At 45.5% G+C, this 18,344-nt stretch overlaps 2 protein-coding genes across 9 annotated transcripts in view; one reads left to right on the top strand and one right to left on the bottom strand.

Annotated features, from left to right (window-relative positions):
* The window catches only part of GRIP2 (glutamate receptor interacting protein 2), a gene marked incomplete at both ends in the record, with an annotated part of 240,882 nt that extends 233,398 nt beyond the window's left edge, over positions 1-7,484 (top strand). Inside the window, 3 exons of the mRNA XM_080625585.1 lie at positions 2,887-3,123; positions 4,705-4,851; positions 7,287-7,484. Coding sequence (XP_080481711.1) covers positions 2,887-3,123; positions 4,705-4,851; positions 7,287-7,484 — 582 coding nt within the window. The remainder of the gene's footprint in view (positions 1-2,886; positions 3,124-4,704; positions 4,852-7,286) is intronic.
* Positions 7,485-10,571: 3,087 nt separating this feature from the next.
* The window catches only part of SLC6A6 (solute carrier family 6 member 6), a 114,090-nt gene continuing 106,317 nt past the window's right edge, over positions 10,572-18,344 (bottom strand). For 7 of the 8 annotated variants that reach the window (XM_080625593.1, XM_080625592.1, XM_080625596.1 and 4 more), the window contains one exon: positions 10,572-17,600. In XM_080625593.1, the coding sequence (XP_080481719.1) occupies positions 17,460-17,600 (141 nt within the window). In that variant the 3' untranslated portion in view covers positions 10,572-17,459. The remainder of the gene's footprint in view (positions 17,601-18,344) is intronic. The other variant, XM_080625599.1, reaches the window with a different exon arrangement.

Here is an 18,344-nt window from a genome sequence, read left to right as displayed (position 1 = left end):
AGGAACTCCAAGCTCCTTTTGCAAACCATTGCTGGCCAGCAATCTTCACATGACTGTTGGCAAACCTTCCCTATCAAACGGTAAACCCTCTGCTTGGGAAGATGTTGTCTGTCCAAAGCAACTAAAGGCCAAGCAAAAGGAGCCCCCTTTAGCCCTACTGGGCTTGAAGCCTTGGCTTACTTCAAATATAGCCTGGCTTAACATATATCTTGCATTCAGCTGTCACTCTGCCGGAAACTCTTTCAGTGAAATAGGTAATTGGAAGCTTTTCAGCCGGGCTTCCCCATGGAAAAGTCTGAGAAAGTAATTGCTTCCTGCAGAAATAAAGGTGTTTCCTCTCTTCACAAGCCACTTTCTCTTTTCTTTATCCAAAATGCTTTGGAGGTCATGTTATTGTGTCCGGTTATAGGATAAGGAGCCTGGATTTCTAAGGTGTGGGATGCAAATAAAGGCCTCCCTCAAGACTGTGAAGCAGCAGGAAGCAAACCTGCCCAGCAGGATGGGACCTGTGCTGCTCCCCTCCCTGACTCAGCTCCTGCAGCCCAAAAGAAGGAGCAGGACCCTGTGAGCTCATCTCTTCCCTTGCGTTCTGTGTGCCAAGGACCGGAGAGAGCTCGCTGGGTCGTGCCCTCCATCACCCCCAGTGGGGCTGTGTTTATGCACAATTGCATCTCTCAGGCTTCAGAGAGAAAAAGGCAATTTCTGAATAAGTGGAGGTGGAAAAGGAAAGTCCTGTTTTGGTCTGTATGGTGACAAAGGACTTACTAATTGTTCTTTCCTCCTTGATCCTTAGCAACTGTAAGTGGGAGAGGAAATCTCAAGTGAATTCATTGTGTTGAATCACAAAACCCTGTATTTATTATCTTAACTGCTTAAGAAAGTGCTGATTTAAAAAAAGAACAAACCAACACATAAAACCCCACAAACTGTAACTTCTTCCTTTAATCACTTATTTCCTGCACCCAAATGTATTTAGAAATCAGCCTTGCTGTACTGTTGTCGAATGCTTAAGGAAAAAGTACCCCTCAGAAATGGTGCATAAATGTTTCTCTTCTACATAATGGCTGGCACCTAAATGTGAAAGGGGGACTTGTTGGACTGTGAAATGCCAGGATAGAGAAAATATCCTTGTGCCCAATCCCTTTCATTTTCCAGGGATCCATAGTGAAGAGATGCTGTTTCAAGGCTTTGGAGCTTTGACAGTTATAGCAATGCTTCAAAAGCTAAAACAATGAGAGTCATTCAGGATGACCCAAGATAGCCTGGAAATGGGTTCACACACAGTAGCAATCCACTTTGAGACTATGGGATATGGGTAGAAACAGGCTTTTTCCAGTACGTCTGATGGAGCACTTGTCCCTGCTTTGCTTTTAGGGCAGCCAAGACACAGGGAAAAACAATGCAGGGCAGCCATAGGCTGGAGAAGCCTGGAATTGTCCTTTCTGCTGCTTGCCCTTAACCCAAAGCACCCAGCAAATTGTTTATGATGCTGCAAGGAGTGTTTCAGTACCTTGAAGGTAGAGAAGGAGGTGAATGCTCCTGGGTATTGGCTGGTTATGGCATCTACAGGGTGTGAGGGAGGACAGTAGCACAACGTGCAAAGACCTTGCTGTCTCCTCGCTGGCTCTGCAGTGCCTGTGTTGGTACAGCGTGGCACAGCACCCTGGGGTGTGTTGAGGCTGCCTGAGGTCACTGAACAAACAGACCTTGGTTGGCTGTAACGATGGTTTTTAATCTGTGTTTCAATGTGGGGTAAGTCAACATCCCTCCAGCATGTAGCAGGCTTGGGGGTTTTGGGCAAACTCAAGCTGGTTACGTCATTTTTGTGTGAAGACCTGAAAAGCGCAAAGCTAAAAGGTTGTGCTTGGGAATAGGGTGGGGAGTCCTGGCATTTTCATCCTGCCACCACAATTTGCTTTGTTTGCCTTTGTTCCAGCTTGGAGCAAAGAGCTGGAGGGCCTTCAATAGAGATTCAGTCGGATGCTGCTTCCCCTGAGCACAGGAGCAGTTGCTCTTTGACTTGCTAAGTTTAACACTGCAGAATTTTGCTCTCTGCTCCCTACCTTTCCTTTTTTTCCCCCTTCTACCTTTTGATGTTTAATGGGACTGCAGGCCCTTGGAGCCTAAACTCTGAAATGACAGTTTTCATTACACTGTTTAAATGGATTCTGTGACCTGGAGCCAGTTGAGGTTCCACAGACTGGATTCTTGACTCCTTCGTTAGCTTTGATCAATGTAATCTCATTAGTGAAAAGCATTGCCAAATGGAGTAGAATCTACTTAGGGCCATCTTTTAATGGATGTTATCAGGGATGACCAGGCTTAAATACTACTTAATTTCGTATTTTTAACTCAGTTTTCCTCAGTGACAGCTCCCATTTACTGACAGATAAAATCCTAATTTCTCTACTCAATTGGCCTCAGTGGAGTCCAAGCTATTGCTTCTCCTGGGCCATTGCCAGCCCTGTGTGAGCTGCAGCCTGCAGGGTAGGCTGGAGAGCCCAGCAAACACTGGAGCCCCCTGAGATTGAGATGTTCATCCTTGACTACCAAAAAGGTTCCTGTACAAGATGAGGCCTCTCTGGGCCTGTTTGTGTAGAAGGGGTCATCAGAAAATAAGGAGATGCTTCACAGATTCTTCCTTCTGAGATAAAACTCCATGTTGGGGTGGAGAGCAAAGAGCAGGTCAGTGATAGGTGTGGCAGCAGGCTGCCAAGGTCTGGAAATGGCTTTTATAGCCAGCTGGAAGATCTTCTTGGTACTTATTTTCTGATTCATGAGAGCAGTGGTGCCATCCTGCTGGTGTCTCTGCTGCTTTTGTTGCCGCGTGGTCCATCTCTTCCTGCTGCTGGCTCAGCTGAGTGACTTTGTGCCCTCACCCTACAGGCATCCATCATGACAGGGAGCGTGCACAACCTGGGCTTGGACAGCAGCAAGCTGCTCCTGGACTCTGTCAACCCATCAGGACTGAGCCCATTGAGGAAGGCAAACACCAGCTGTGAGGATGGACAGACTGAGAGCAGCAGCTCCCCTGCCAAGAAGAACGAGAGGAACCTGGATGTGAAGAAGATCGAGAAGGAGATACAGGAAATCATGTCCCCTACCCCGCTTGAGTTTCACAAGGTTTGTGTTACCAAGGGTTGCTCTTGCTGTGGCACTGCAGTACCTCGATGGCTACAGCTGTAGAAGCTTTGAACCTTGTAGAAGATCTCCTTTGTTTGGAGAACCCCCTGAAAATCTTCCTTGTTAAAGCTGGCCCCACCAGGGTCTGCAGCAAAGGTTTCCAGAGGGTCAGCTGAAGATGAAGGGATCTCTTCAGAAGAGTAACAGGATTTAGCTGCCATGCTTCAGCAGGGTTCAAATCTGTGCTTTCCTCTTTCCCTTTATTAGATGAGATTTCCAGGTCCTTGTGTTCTGGAGTTCATTAATTGGTGCTACAGATACTGGCAAGGAAGCTCAAAGTATGGCCCCATGGAGACCCATCAACCTTTTTCCAGTTCAGTAGGGCACATTTTATATAATAAATAACTGAAAAATAACTTTTTTCCCTCCCCTTCCACTTCATTCCAGCCTTTCCTGAAGGTGTGCTCTTCAGCAATGGGATGCTTCTTTGAATTCAGTACCCAGCTGAACATAGCCAGTTTAAGCATGGTGAAAGGCAACAGTAATTAGGAAAACTAATTAAGTGTAGAAGCTGCTGATGCAGAATGCAAGCAGAGGAGGAAGCTGGAAAGGTTTCAAGACATTTGACTGCCTTTTTCTTTCCTAGTGTGACTTTAGAGTGAAACCTGCAGTTATGGGGGCTGGAAAAAACAGCTTTTGATGTTTGATCTGTTCTTGTCCTTCAGGGCATGGCAAATGTCTCTTTAAATAAAGCTCCTTTGTACCTGAAGGAGGGAACTGTGTAATTAGGCATGGTATAGGGTGACTCTTCCTTCTGCTGGAGCATCTCGTGGTGGCTGGTTTTGCAGATGAGGTTGAAGCCATTAGGGCTGCTCCTGTGCATCATCCTGGGCACTGTCCTTCCCAAGGACTGCACATCCATGAGGTTCATCCAGCCAAGAGCACAGTGATGGAATTAGATCCCCATGGAAGAGTTGCACTTCTACTTCATGGGAGGCAATGGTGTTGGGGGATGAGTTGTTCTTGGCTCCCAGTGTTGTCTGTGGCAAGATACACTTCCAGCTCCTTTAGACAAGGCCAAAGCCTGACATGCTCAAGGGGAGGGTGATGAGATTACCCATTTCTTGTCCTCAGTACATGAGCACTTACTGATAGGAATTTTCTGAAAAGAACAGGGAAGTTTAGAAGTTCCTGCTGAGTGATGTGTTCAGAACAAGCTGTCTTTGCATTTGACACACTACACTGAAAATTCCATGTGAACATGTTGGTTTTTCAGGTGCTGTGGCATGCACAAAGGATGCACGGCATAACCTGGGCTAGCGAAGGTGATGCTCTATTAATAACACTTGGTTTGCTGCTCTTTGGGTGAAATACGGCAGCTCTCTGTGTTACACTGCTTGTGTTTCCTTCCACGTTCAAGGGAGAGGGACTACTGTGTGGCTGGTTGTATGCCAGTCACCCAAACACTTCTCCATGTGTTCTACCGAAGATGATGGTGTCTGGTGAATAAGGCTCAATCTGTCTTATCTCCTCCTTTCTCTGGTGCATTAAAACTTATGTTTTCTGTTTCTGCCCCTCCAGATGACACTCCACAAAGACCCGGAGAGTGAAGACTTTGGATTCAGTGTGTCGGATGGCTTGTTAGAAAAAGGTGTCTATGTAAATATGGTCCGTCCGGATGGGCCGGCAGATCAGTGTGGCCTCAAGCCATATGACAGAGTGCTTCAGGTAATAAATGCAAAATGCAGTTCTGGAGGCTGGGACGGAGTGAATGAGTGGCTGAGAGGAAGAGAGAAGTGAGACCCATCCATGGCAGCACTAACTTTAATGAAAGGTAATAGTTAGCCAACTAGGTGAGCTCTTAGCCACCAAGCACTCAATGAGATCTGTGTTTTATAATGAGAAATCACTAGGTGGTACCCCTAGGTTACATCTGCTCCAGGGCACTGCCTGTCCTAGCACTGGCCTTTTTGAGCTTGAGGAGCTCAAAACAACCAAAAAGGTGTGATGCTTCCTCTCTTCACCCTTGGTCCTTTTACTATCATGTAAAAGGGTGATTTTTGGATGAACTAAACTGTATTGACCAATATGTGTTCCTGAGGAGCCCCATGTGGAGGAGCCAAGTGGTGTTCATAAGGTTCTGTGCATGCCTTTGACAACTAAAGAGTTTTCTAGGAAGCAAAGTGTTTTTCATGGATATTTTCCTTTGAAAGATGCTTGAACTGGAACGGCTGATGTAGAAACAGAATAAAAGCTCTGCTCACAAGCAGTCTGTAATAAATATGGCTGGGGCATATCAGACTACCAGAGAGACAGTAAGAGCATGGTGAGTTTTGGAGGCTGGAGAGGAGCTTTAGATGGATGAAAACCAACTATTCTCGCTTTGGGGCAACTCAAACAGCAACTGAGAAAGTGCAACCCCAGTGGAAAACCTGCCCCCATTTGGAAATGCAGATATTGTGACCGTGTTTGGGAACACTTGGAAAGATGTTCAGTTTTACTAAGTTCTAGGTGGGGGTTGTCAGCAGCAGGATTAGAGCCAATAAATTATGTACATCAGGTAACTGGAGCACTCGCAGCGCTGTGGGGAACCTTGTTTAAGCTTGTCATGGTCTCTAGCCAGTTGGCTGCTATACAATTATTCCTTCTCGGCTTCAAATAAAAGATGGTGCAAGAATGAACAAGAAGCTAATTAGGCTCTGGGCTGCCTTTCTGTTGAATGCTGGATGTGTTGCTTTCTTATGAGTGCCAAGGGCTCTGGGAGGTGTGCCCGAAATCCTAAACAGAGCAGCATGAAGACTTTCAACACCCCCCTTCCACTTGCTGAGCTGCGCGGCTTTCACCTACAAGAAGACAAGGCGATTGGCATCGTGTTGACATGTGGAGCTGTGATTGAGGGCTTGCAGACCTGGTTCAGGCAACTGCCGTCAAGAAGTACAGAGAGGCATTGCTGAGGATGCTTCATGGGGCTGCTGATTATGGGCATGATGATGTGCATGAAGGCCAGTGAAACAAACACCTCGTCCCTGCTGTAACAGCCTTATGGATGGATTAGCTGGAGCACAGCATTGCGCTAATGGCATTTCTGCACTGGAACTGCTTGGCTGGCATAGTCCAAAGGCAGAGCACGCTGATGGCTTGTTCGTCCTTGTCTATATGTGGTCTAGAACTTCTCCTTAGTTGCTACGCTGTAAGAAGCAGTATTGGGGTCAACTGTGTGGACACCGGTTAGGGCAGGGGGACACTGCTACTGTCACAGAGCCCAGCTCCATGGGCATGCTCTAATGCTGGGAAAGGGTTTTGGATTGAAGGGTTCCATGGACTCGTTCAGCCCTTACCCAGAGAAGGAAGCAACGCGTGGCCCCAGGGGTTATGTTCACTCCAAAGGTGGGTGGGAAATTCCTTTCTCCCTTCACTGATTCCCCTCCCCGTGCTGTTTGCCAGCCCCCTCCATCCCGGAGCTGTCGTGGCACCAAGCCCAAGTGCTCTGGCAGATGTAGGTGACAGAGCTGGGGTAGTTCTTGCAGATGACCCAGGCTAGAAGCGTGCCTGAAGGTCTGCAAGCGACAGCAGTAGAAGTGCTTTTACTGCTGAAGCCTGCAGAGAGAATTTGCAGCCGCCTTCAGAGCCCATGTGAAACGTATCCAGACTCCTCTGAAAGTAAGGATGTAAATGGGCAGAGGAGAAGCAGAAACTGTTCAGTACAGTCTCCATTTACTGCTGGCTGAGCTGGGAAGTGGTTGGCAGAAGCCTCATGGTCTGAGCTGTGTTAATTTTCTTGGCACTGAGCACCCTGCATCACAGAGTTAAGGGCAGTAAAAGCCATGATGGCAAAAAAATAATGGAAAATGGCAACTTTTCTCCTACAGGCTTGTACTGGAGAACTGGTTTTGAGCCTTGTAGTGTTTAATACTGGTCATACTGCTCCAGACACTGGGGGTCAGGGTTTATGCCTGATCCAGGCTTTATTTTCTCCTTCCTTCTACCAGTTACTGCATCATTGCTCAGCTAAGGAAGGATGCGCTCAACCTGAAGGGGTACCCCTCTTTGCTCTGAACTCAGAATCAGGGCTGTGTGTTTTCACCGACTTTGCCATTTCTGACTAACAAACATGGTCTTTCTGTTGTTCCTCCCCATGGCACATCCTAAACCCATCCCGGCAGGTAAACCGCATCCGAACGAGAGACTTTGACTGCTGTCTGGCTGTTCCCCTGATTTCGGAGGCTGGAGATAAGCTGGACCTGGTGATTAGCCGGAATCCCTTGGCACTGGCTGCCAATACTCCCCAGGAGGGGACCAGAGAGCTGCCAGCAAAGGTAGCCCACGGTACCGAAGTCAAGGCGAGCATCCAGACCCTCTGAGCAGCAGGAGCAGATGATGCCCAGGGCCTCCGCTGAGCCATTGTGGTATTTGGGGTGTTTTTCCTGTTTTTTTGCACTGGTATTTGTAAATGCTGTGTGTACCATAACCTGCAGGTAGGGAGGTGGGTCTTCAGACCACCAAATGGTGCTGGGAAGGTCGGAACTGGATGCACATCTCGGGCCACAGGCAGTGATGGGGTGAGCTGCTGGTGGGAGGAAGGAGCATCCACAGCCATCCCCCATGGCATTAGGGTGTGCAGGGTCCTGCCTCCAACATCCTCCTCACTTGGAGGGCCTTGGCCATCCTATAAACACACATGGTGCTATTTTCTTTCTTGTTTGCTTGGTTAATCGCATACAGCAAGACTGAAACGCCTTTTCTGTTGTGCTCCATCCTTTAAACACTCCTGATTGATAAATTGATTTCTGCATCCCCTTGCACTCCCAGTGCAGGGCTATGGAGAGCCCTCTTGAAAAGACATTTCAAAATGTGCTTTGGAGTGGTGATGCAATTCTGGTTCAAAACTTGCTATTTGCTGCTGCCTCTTGCCACCCCTTGTCCATGCTCCCCACCAGGGTTGGCTCACCCTGCAGTGGGATGAAGCACCTCATACCGCTATCGATTCTCATGAGCGATGTGGTTTCCTGTGCTGGAGTAGTTATTAGAGAGCAGAAGGCCATAGGAAAGGCTAAAAGCCTTGAATTACCTGCCCAGATCCCCATCCACCTCGTTTCTCTGGGCTTTATGGAGATCTCTCTTGCTTGCAAACCTGGCCTATGCCCACAAGTGAATAGCTTGAAGAGCAGTGATCTTCCTAGGGCTGCCCCTGATGTTTCGAGTTAACAAAACCTCATTGTCTCCTATCAGGCAGTGGCATGAGAAGCCCTATCTTAGATGGAGGTTGTGTCCCGTGTCCTGTGTGGGCTTGGGCTCTCTGTGTGCCCACATGGGTTTGGCTGCTCGTCCCTGGTCCACCCCCCTTTGCCTGTTGCTGGCCTTCCCGTGGCTTTGCAAGCATGATGCCCCATGGCCGCTCCCCTGTTCTCTCCCAAGAGCCCCCAGCCCCATGGGGAAGAGGGGCCACGATGTCTGCATCGGTGTCCTCATCCGCCTGCCACCTTTCACGTATTAGCACTTTACGATGCAATGTATCAGGGTGTTTCTTCCAGACACGTGCCCGGCCCCATCCAGCTAGTTGTTGTCGTAGCCATTTTCTCTTGGAGTATGCAATATCCCATACCATTGCTGCCACTACTAGATAATGTGCCATAATTGATACTATGGAGCATTGACAGTGCAGCCGAAAGTGGTTTTATATGCAATATTCTGAGCAGTGGAAGCTCTCATAGGTTTTTAATGAAGACTTTTATTAAAGGCTTTAAAAAAAAAAAAAAAGAAAAAAAGAGGAAGAAAAACTTGGTCCTTGTATCCCTTCCTATGCATTTTGAATGATATGAAGATGAACTGCATTACTTAAATGTGTATTTTTATCCATATATTAGAGTGTATTCCTTGTAAAGTATTTTTATATGCTGATTTTTCTTATGTATCTATGAAAGCACAATATTTAAAAGTACGGCATTTCAAAGAATATTTTAGTCCTGTTTTGGACCTCTTTGTAAATCTCTGTATTTAAATGGGATTGCAATGACTTTGAGTTTCTTTTTTTTTTTTTTTTTTAATTAAATAAAAGCAAATGAAATGCGTTTGGTTTGGGCTGTGCCTTTCAGCTGGAGGATGATTTGTTGTAGCCAGGTTAGCATAGAATCACAGAACGGTTGGAAGGGACATGAAGTTTATCCAGTTCCAACCCCCTGCAACAGGCAGGGACACCTTCCACTAGACCAGGTTGCTCAAATTATCCCACCTCTGAAACCGGACATCCAAAGGTTTGACTGCTGTGAACGTAGCTCCTTGGGTCCCTACATTGAGAATTCTTCCCTTTGCTCTTGCAAAGGGCTTTAGGACACCCCCATGGTCCCAGCACGGGCAGCGCAGGCTGGGGTGCTGCCCGGATAAGGCCATAGGGAATATCCACTCCCTGGCAAGGGAAGAGTGCGCTGGGTTTTGCAGCCCTTCATGGCCAAGTGGGTAGTGCCTGAGCATGGTATGGAAATGCTCCTGGTTAGACCGGGGGAATCATTGCCACGTAAACAAGCTTTATCTCCCATCTCCGGCCGCCCTCCTGGGGCGCAGGCTTCGCAGCAAAGCCCTTCGCACGCTTGGCACCGGGGACCTGCCAAAGGCGTGCGGGGCCAAGCGAGGTTTAGCAGGCGCCTGTGCAGCGTGACTGTGCACCAGGTACAAGGTCCGCACGGTGCTGCTCCTCTGGTATGCGCTGCCCTGTCCTCCTCATGTCACCTTGTGTCCCATGGACCGAGGGAGCTGGGTACAGCCATGGGTAGGTGACAGCCGCCCAAGGCAGGCAGATGAAACCCTTTGGCAGCAGCTTGTGGCATTTATGGCTTTTTGAATTATTTTCACTCTAATTATTTAATTTTGAGTCCTTAACTTGGGGCTTTTTGAATGATGTGTTTTAGCCTGAGTTAAAACAGTTTAAAGTTGCTGTCTGTGCTGCTATAAGGCTGCTCAGACCAGGCACTGCAGGCTTTGCCTACCTTAAATCAGAGCTTAAGGAAAGGCCTCTCTGGTTTAACCTTCATTTCTTTGACTGATAGGGCATCACTGAGCCTGAAACGACCAGGAAAATAACTGGGGTTTGGTTTCTTTTTCCTTTCTTTTTCCTTTCTATTGGGTTTTCTAATGTGTTTCAAGCCCCATCGTAGTGGTGCCATGCAGCCAAGATGGTACAGACCTTGGGATGGGCTGAGATGAGGCAGCTCACACATATATAGATGTGTGTGTATATATAGATGTGTGTGTATGCACACATATATACATACATACACACACATACACATCTATACACACACACACATATATATACAAACACCTCCCCCAAATATATATCTATATATCTTTAAGGACAAAAAAGACCCAAACCAACAACCCCACAACAAATAATAGGTTTAATGGAAGAACTGAACTACTCGAAGACCAGGAAAAAAAGCATCCAAATGCGTAGCTGGTTTATAAAGGAAAGTTTTATTTTCAGTTATAAGGTGATTACAAACTCATCTAAAAAAGCAAAGATGACTTAAAAATATCCATATACATTTTATTTATCTAAAAAGCAAAAACAGAAACTGCAAAATACAAACATTTACCATATACACAAAGGCTGGGGGGGGGTTGTTTAGGATTAAATTACACTCCAGGATTGGTTTGTTTTTTTTTTTTTTTTCAAATACAAATATTCCATTTCGGAACACACACAGAAAAAAAAAAAAAAAAAAAGGTTTTAAAATGTTTTAAAAATACTTTTTTTATTAAAAAAAGTTCAATTAGATTTTGGAGGAGGCCGTTGTCGCCGTGGCCTCCTCGCTGTATGTGCTACTCATCACGTTACTGTAGTCACAGTTGCTAGGATTTGAAATAAGAAAGAAATACACCACTGGTTTATTGTAGCCAAATACATCAAACATGATGGACCACCTCTTACAATGTGAAGTCCCTGGCAATGTCATCAGGTAACAATCACGACATTACACTGGGATAAAAACAACAGCCTATTGAACAACGAGCACTGCAGAACAGTACTGGGATGCTGCGGCACTGAGAGACCATCACTGGCTTCCAGGACAGGAGCAGATGACAAACTCAACTTGCCCCCTCAGGTTTCTATGTCTTATTTTCAGTCTCTCAACAGGATTTTGCCACTGTTCTCTTTTTTTATTATTATTATTTTTTATCTTATATATTGGAAAAAAAGAATCAAATCTTTAAACATCTCAACTGCAGAAGCAGATTCAGAAACAATATGTATTGTGCCAACACGTGCTACGCTACAGGACCGAAGCCTTCCCCACATATGCACGCACACAAAAGCTCACAAAGCTTTCAGCACAATCAAGTTTCACTTAACTATATTTCCCCCCCTTATTTGTGATCCTTAAGCTGAGCCATGGTTTCCCTGTGCTGTAAATGGGGAAGTGAGCACCACTGTCCCACTTTGCAGCCCAGAGCCAAACCATGGGGAGGAAGCCTCCAAAAAATGGCCCCTTTCTCTATTGTCTCTAATTTACTTTACTCCTAAAGCTGGGAAGCTCCTGGCGATTAATTTCTGACACTTTACTGATTGATTGTTCCAAATGAGCCACAGCAGCGATACAGAAAGGCTCTGCCATTCAACACCAGCAATACCTGCAGGGTCAGGCTCTTTTCCGGTTGCAAACCCCATCACTGAGGATTCCCACCTCTGATGGATAGAGATGGTGGAATGGGGTGATTTATTAATGTTTTCAACCTGCAAAATGTTGAGCTTGCCTCTTTCTTGGTTGTCAAATGGTCTCTTAAGCTTTTTCCGCTCTTGTTTTAGGACATGGGTATACTGAAATCACCAATTCACACTGACAACTGGAAAAACAACACAAAAAGTTGGTTTTTTACTGATTTTGAACAGAAATTCAGCTCTTTAATTATTATTAGTTTTCTTTTTTAAGTGGAGAAGCATTGTTCATGCACAGGTTTATTTTGGGCTGCCAGAAAAGAGCCATGATCCAGTGGGGACGCAGGGTTGGAATGGGCAGTTTTCCAGCTGGGAGTGGTGCTGGTTATGCTCAAGTCTTTCCTGAGCAAACTTTCCTATAAAGTAAAATTGGCCATTGATACCAATAGAAAATCTTTGTGACCCAAGTATGGAGCTCAGGGGGCCTCCTTTCCACTAGTTAATGTTTTTTTAGGTGTCAAGTGTTACCAAATCACCTGAATGCTTTCTTTCTTAGGCTTATCTTTGACTACAGGAAATAAAACAAGCTACTGGAGAGTCTGACAGGTCCTGACCTTTACTCATGCAAATATACAAATACACAACTACACGTCTATCCTAACCACAAGGCTTTGGATGCTGAGTTTGGAGAAAACAAGTCCAGGGCAGCTGCCTGATCCCGCACCACATCCAGCCTCCCACACCAGGAGCCACGTGGCGCTTACAAGGAGCCAGGAACATTTTCACATTCAACCTTAAGGCTCCCTTGGAGGGCCACAGTCCAGGATTTAGTCACTACTTTCCCTCTTCCACAACCTCCAATTTAGGAAGGGCCGTTTGGACACCCTGGCAGGTTGGCTCTTTGCAGGCAAGTGGTGCCTAAACCTCAATCCTCATCCTAAACAGCTCCGCAAGACTTAAACACACAATCTATAGCCTAAAAATAGCAGCAGTGTCCCCACTTGTGTGCATGCATACGAGGGTGGAAGAATTCATCTATTAATCTACTTAAACCACAGATTTATTTTCTCTTTACTGAAAGTGAGCAACTTCCATTGAGTCTCCTTGGAAACGATGTCAGGGTCATCTTTCTTCCAAGTGTACGTGAGCTGCTGAACTAACTTGTCCACTTCATTCAATGCACAGCTTATTTAACATTTTATATACATTAAGCCTCCAAGAGTGATCCGGCAGTGACCACGAGACGTGGAAGCTGATCATCAGTTAGTCAAAAACGTTCAGATCCTTCTCCCACGGATGGAGGTTTGCCATTGATGCAACACGCGGGAGCTTTGAACCCAAGTGTGACAAGCACGACCTCAATGAAACTGTAAGAAGTCTCCTGAGCAAATAAAAACAGACTTAAAGAGGAGACTTGTAAAAGGCCTATTGAATGGAACTGTCCATGTGTCTTCAGATCTACTGAATGCTGAGACAGAGAAGAGGAACCAGGAGTATCTGCAGTTGAGAAAGGAGGATGCACACAGGACTGACAATCACTGCAGAAGATGCTATCCTGATGGTGCCATTGAAGGCTCTGCTGATGGCTGTTGGGTTTTTCTTTGTGTTATAGCAACTGTAAGGCTGCGTCCTTTTTATTTTTCCTTTTCCTCTTTATCTCCTCTCCACAAGAACAGCAGCGAAAATCAGCTTTGTTGAGCCTCTTCAGCAGACCATTCCCAACATCCCTCCACTCCACGACCTGCACTGCTGCTGCAGGGTGACCACCAGCATTGCTCTAGATGGCCAGTACAGCTGCTAGGCTTTTGTATTTTCATTTACAACACAAGAACAAATCCATTGTGGACCTACTATCTCACACTTTAAAGAGGACTTATCTAAGTGTGTGGATCTGTTTGGACCAGATGAAAAGGAAAGCTATGGATGAGGAGGGAAACGAGAACAGTAACAACAATAAAAACCAGTTCTATTTACGAAACCATACTGCTTAAATACTGAAATACAAACTACTGGTAAAGTCCCTTACAATAGATGCTCATTCAGTAAGATCATAACTAGTGACAGGTGAACTGAAAAAGTTTGGAGAATTGAGACGAGTAAGAAACAGGTTGGAGAATCCTGTGAGATAGACATTCCCCTTTATGTTTCTGCTATCTCTGGATTTTAGTTCAGCTGGAAATAAGCACTGCTGAAACTGCTGTTTTCAAGCCCAGAAGAACCCATGAATACAAAGGTACATGAAATACGAAAAGGTGTGGGGTTTTTCTCTTGGTTCATTCTGGTTTTAAACTTGGGGATCTGGTGCTAAAGATCTCATGCCAAAGGTGCATTAACTCCCTGGCTCCAAACCAGTTCATCTGTGACTAGTCACGACGTTTTAATATAGAGTTCCTCATTTACAGAAAACAGGTAAAATAGGTCTCAAGTGTTTAAACAAGTAAAATGGGGGAGGGGAAAATCAGTGTTCTTTGCAGTCAGAAATAGGTAGAAAACACAGACTTTGTAAAAAAGTGGTTTTTAATAAATTTGGCAGTGGATCATGTTGAAATGCAAATTTATCACCAAGAAAAGCTCAGAAATCTGATCAAAGTGTTAGGAAAACCACCAAAACTGTAAAAATGTGAGTGTGCTCATTGGAACTCAACCCCCCGAGAAAACAATTAGAATTAACTATATTATTGTTGGAGGGAAGAGGGGAGAGGGGAGCTGCTTTCTAGAAACCATCATTTCTTAGCTCTTTGTGAGTCCCAGCCCTCCTTTGCATCCTAAGGAGCACAGCAGGGCTGGAGACGGTGACACAGAGAACGCTTCAATGAGGTTGTTGCATCCGTGCGAGACGTTTTCACTTGGTACATGGAAGCGACGGATTTGAATGGCACAGTTTCTACCCAAAGGGGGCTGGGTTCTAGTAGTTGTACTTTGAAAGGTGTAGTATTAGCCCTCTGGTTCTTCAAGAAAAGACACCCTCCACTCGCTGGAGATGTCTTGGATGTAGCCAAACCATTTTCTTTTCCAAACTAAAGCTCATCTCAGGTCTATAGCATGAAAGTGATGTGCAAACTGTATCTCAAACACAGTTGTATGACAACGTATATACAAAAGAAAATAAGAATAAAAATCAAGCATCAGTGTTTCATCTGCACTCACAGAAACCATTAAGTTAAACCCCCTTAACCCAGTACTCCCTTTTCACCCAGGCAAGTGTGCCCGTTTACTGCAGACGCTAACTGTAACTCAAAAACGAGGGTCCAAGCTGAAGTCCACTAAGAGAGTTATGTTTGACTACATTTCCTTGGCTTTGATGGCTTAAGGCTGTTAGAAAACACCCCAAATTACCTCTATGCATGGTGTATGCTTTATTTTGGGCACAAAATGGCACCCACTACCTCAGAGAATTCCTCCAGTGACTTTTGGATGGTTCTTGCCACTGGCCCGTCAGGTGCCATGAGATGTTTGCCATCTCCAGCTATGGAAATGTGTCCTTTATAACTCTCATCATACAACAACCAGAAAAAGAAACCAAAAGCACTTCTGCCACAGCTGGATTGGCTGCTGCAACTCAGCTATCTGACGGAAAAAATGAGCACAAGTTCAAACTAGCGAGGTTTTGAAAGGTACAGATGCAGCCACTTTTGTTTTTACATTATTTTGGTCCATCTCTTAGTTTTAAATCACCCCTTTTCTGAGAAAAGAAAACCAAGCTCACCAATGAGTGTTTGTGCTGCTGCGGCCGCTTAGCCCATGGGACAAGAAGAAATGAATGAACTGCTGTGGAGGAATGTGAAGAACTGGATATGTTCTGTTTAAATGACAAACTCTGTCCCCACAGACTAAGCTGGCAGCAGAATAAGCAGGCACAAACTCTGCTTTTCTCAAGCAGTTCCACTCAATAGCTTTGGAAAGCCTAACTGCGGTATCATAAGAAGAAAAAAAACCCCTCTCCCTCTATGAGAATGCCCACAAGAAAAGGCTGAGTTTCGCCAGAGAACCTGTTCCCAGCACAACCTGATCAAGTTTAAAGAGAAAAAAACCCCAACCCCCAAAAAAACTAACCCCAAAAAAGGCTTTTGCCCATGTTTTGGCCATTCTTCATGGAGTAATTCCCCATGGAAACATCCACCTGGCCCACACAAAGTAGAACCCCCATTCCTACACTCCTTGTAGTGGTTTCTCTTCACTCCACAGTCTAACCTGGAACAGTACACAATTCCTTCTGACCAAAGGCAAAATATTTCAGTGTTACATGTTCCCTTTGCTTAAACTTCAAACCCTGAAAGCCCTGTTTCTTCAGCAGATAAGATTCATAGACCTCATAAATATGTCTACCACCCCCTCCCCTCAGAAATATCATACAAATCATGGTTTAACCCAATGATGGCCAAGGATTCTGGGGGTCCTAGGTCCACTGCTGCTATTTAGTAACATAGGACAAGGGACTTGTAGTCCTTTTGTCTGTTCCCCCAACAGTAACAACCCACCCCATATAAATAAAGCAAATCCTGGTTCCCAAACTTGGCAAAGCATTTTTGAGATACATGGATGAAAAGCACCTGTTTGCTGAGTGATATTATTATCTTCATTACTATTATTATTAACAACTCTGTTACTGGTTACACCAGGTGTAGGTGAGCGGTTCTGTTCCTCCTATTGGGTTTGACCTGGTTTGTGTTCACCTTTGGACAGTCAGAGTCCAGAAGGGAGTCTTTTCTTTTCCTGCCCAAAACCAAAGTCCACATGAGCAGGGGAACATCTGAAGCACCCAGAGGGCAGCTGCTTCAAACCCTCCTGGTTTGCAGAATTCAGGTTTACGCCAATGCCACCACACTAAAACATGCTTTGATAGAGACTCGGGAGCAAACACCTCTGAGCATACAGCATCAGGAGCAACCTCCCCACTCTCACACAAACTGCAGGCATTTCACTTCAGTAAAACAAAACCCCAAAACCTAAATGAAATAAAGCTAAAAATCAAAGAACGAACCATGCTAAATCCTGCAAATGCCTTCCTCAAGTCCCCTTCTCATCTGTGTGACAGGGTCCCAACGCCATGCTTGGGAGGGACAGCCCTAAGGCTTTTCACCCCCAACTTCTCTGCCTCCCCTGCAAACTCTCTGCTCCAGTTACCCGGCTCTACCTTTACTCAGGGACTGTGCTAGATGTAACATTCCCTAACGTGCCCCTGAAGCCTGTCGTTTACCACAGTTGAACCAGAGGGTGGCAATACTACACCTTTACAAATCCTCTTAAAACAAACAGCATTAGTTTTGTTTAAGCACATCTCTCAACAGAGTTCCTTTTGCGTGTTCTGTAGGTTACCCTGCTCCCAACCATACCAGCACCTAAAATTGCTTTCTGAGACTTGAATGTATTGCTGGCAAGACAATCGATTCAAGTGGTAAGGTGTATAGGATTTTGAGATAAAGATATATATGTTTAAAAAAACCCAATACTAGTAAATTCCTGTAATATGTCTAGTCTGATATGAAAGCTCTCCCTCTACAGAGAGGCATCCGCTGTGATTACCTTACAAAACCTTAAAAAAAAAACCACACACAAAAAATAACTTTCTCTGTGAGAAATAAAAATAAATCCTAGTGCAAATATAAAGCTCTGTAAACCTGGTCCTATAAGAATCTATGGTTAGTAAACGGCAGTTAAAGCAGGTTTCTCCTCTCACAGAGAGAGCTCACATCATGGTTTCCACAATGATATGAGTGGGCTTGATCAATCCGCCATTCGACGTTCCATTGGGGCAGAATGGGGTGGCACTCTCTGTTTCTTTGGACCACCGATTCACCTCCTTGGGGGCTGCCACTGCTTTTATCCTCTGCAAGAAAGGGAGAAAAGCCAAGGTGAGAAGACAGAAGGGGCCCCTGTGTCTCCGTGTGCAGGATGGAGGACGTGGCAATCCAAGGCTGGGGATGGTGACTGCTGGAGATGTGCATACCATTAGGGTTGGAAGGGACCTCTGGAGATTGTCTAGTCCAGATCATATACCGAATGGCTCCACAAGGACCATGGGACCCACACTGTGGAGCACTGCATTCAACTCGTCAGCTTGCAGAGCCTGACTTGAGGCAGGCAAGTGAGACAAGAAAGGGTGTTCATAGCGTTATTCAGCCTCCCACACACTGGGCTGCAGCTGCTGCTCAGATGCTCAGGTGCTTTCTCCATCCTCATTTAGAAACAGCTCTGCCTTTTAGCCCAGCCATTCGTTGCCAAGTGGGAAGTTCTCTCCTACATCTCAGTTCACAAAGGAAGAACCAAATGGCATCTGACCAGTGTTTACTTTCTTTTCTTAACACAGTCTTTGAGGAGTGTTTTGGCTACTTTTAGACTTGTTTCTCAATAGATGGTGACAATGCAGGCAGGAAAATAAACACTCAGGCTCTGGCCAGAGCTGAAAAAGACCATTAACACTTGGAGGAAAACGAATGCAAGTGTTTGTGCTCTGGGAAATGTTGGGGTTTTTTAGTTCTATTCTCTCTTTTTCCTCCCCAAAGTGTCCCACTTTCTCCTCCAAGAATACCCTGGGCTGCATTTAAGACCATCTCATTAGGCAAAAACAAAA

The sequence above is a fragment of the Psittacula echo genome (genome assembly GCF_963264785.1).
Source record: "Psittacula echo genome assembly, chromosome: 9".
In the NCBI taxonomy this organism is placed as follows: domain Eukaryota; kingdom Metazoa; phylum Chordata; class Aves; order Psittaciformes; family Psittacidae; genus Psittacula; species Psittacula echo.
Note: the sequence above shows the minus strand (reverse complement) of the source record. Positions and strands in the feature narration are given on the sequence as shown.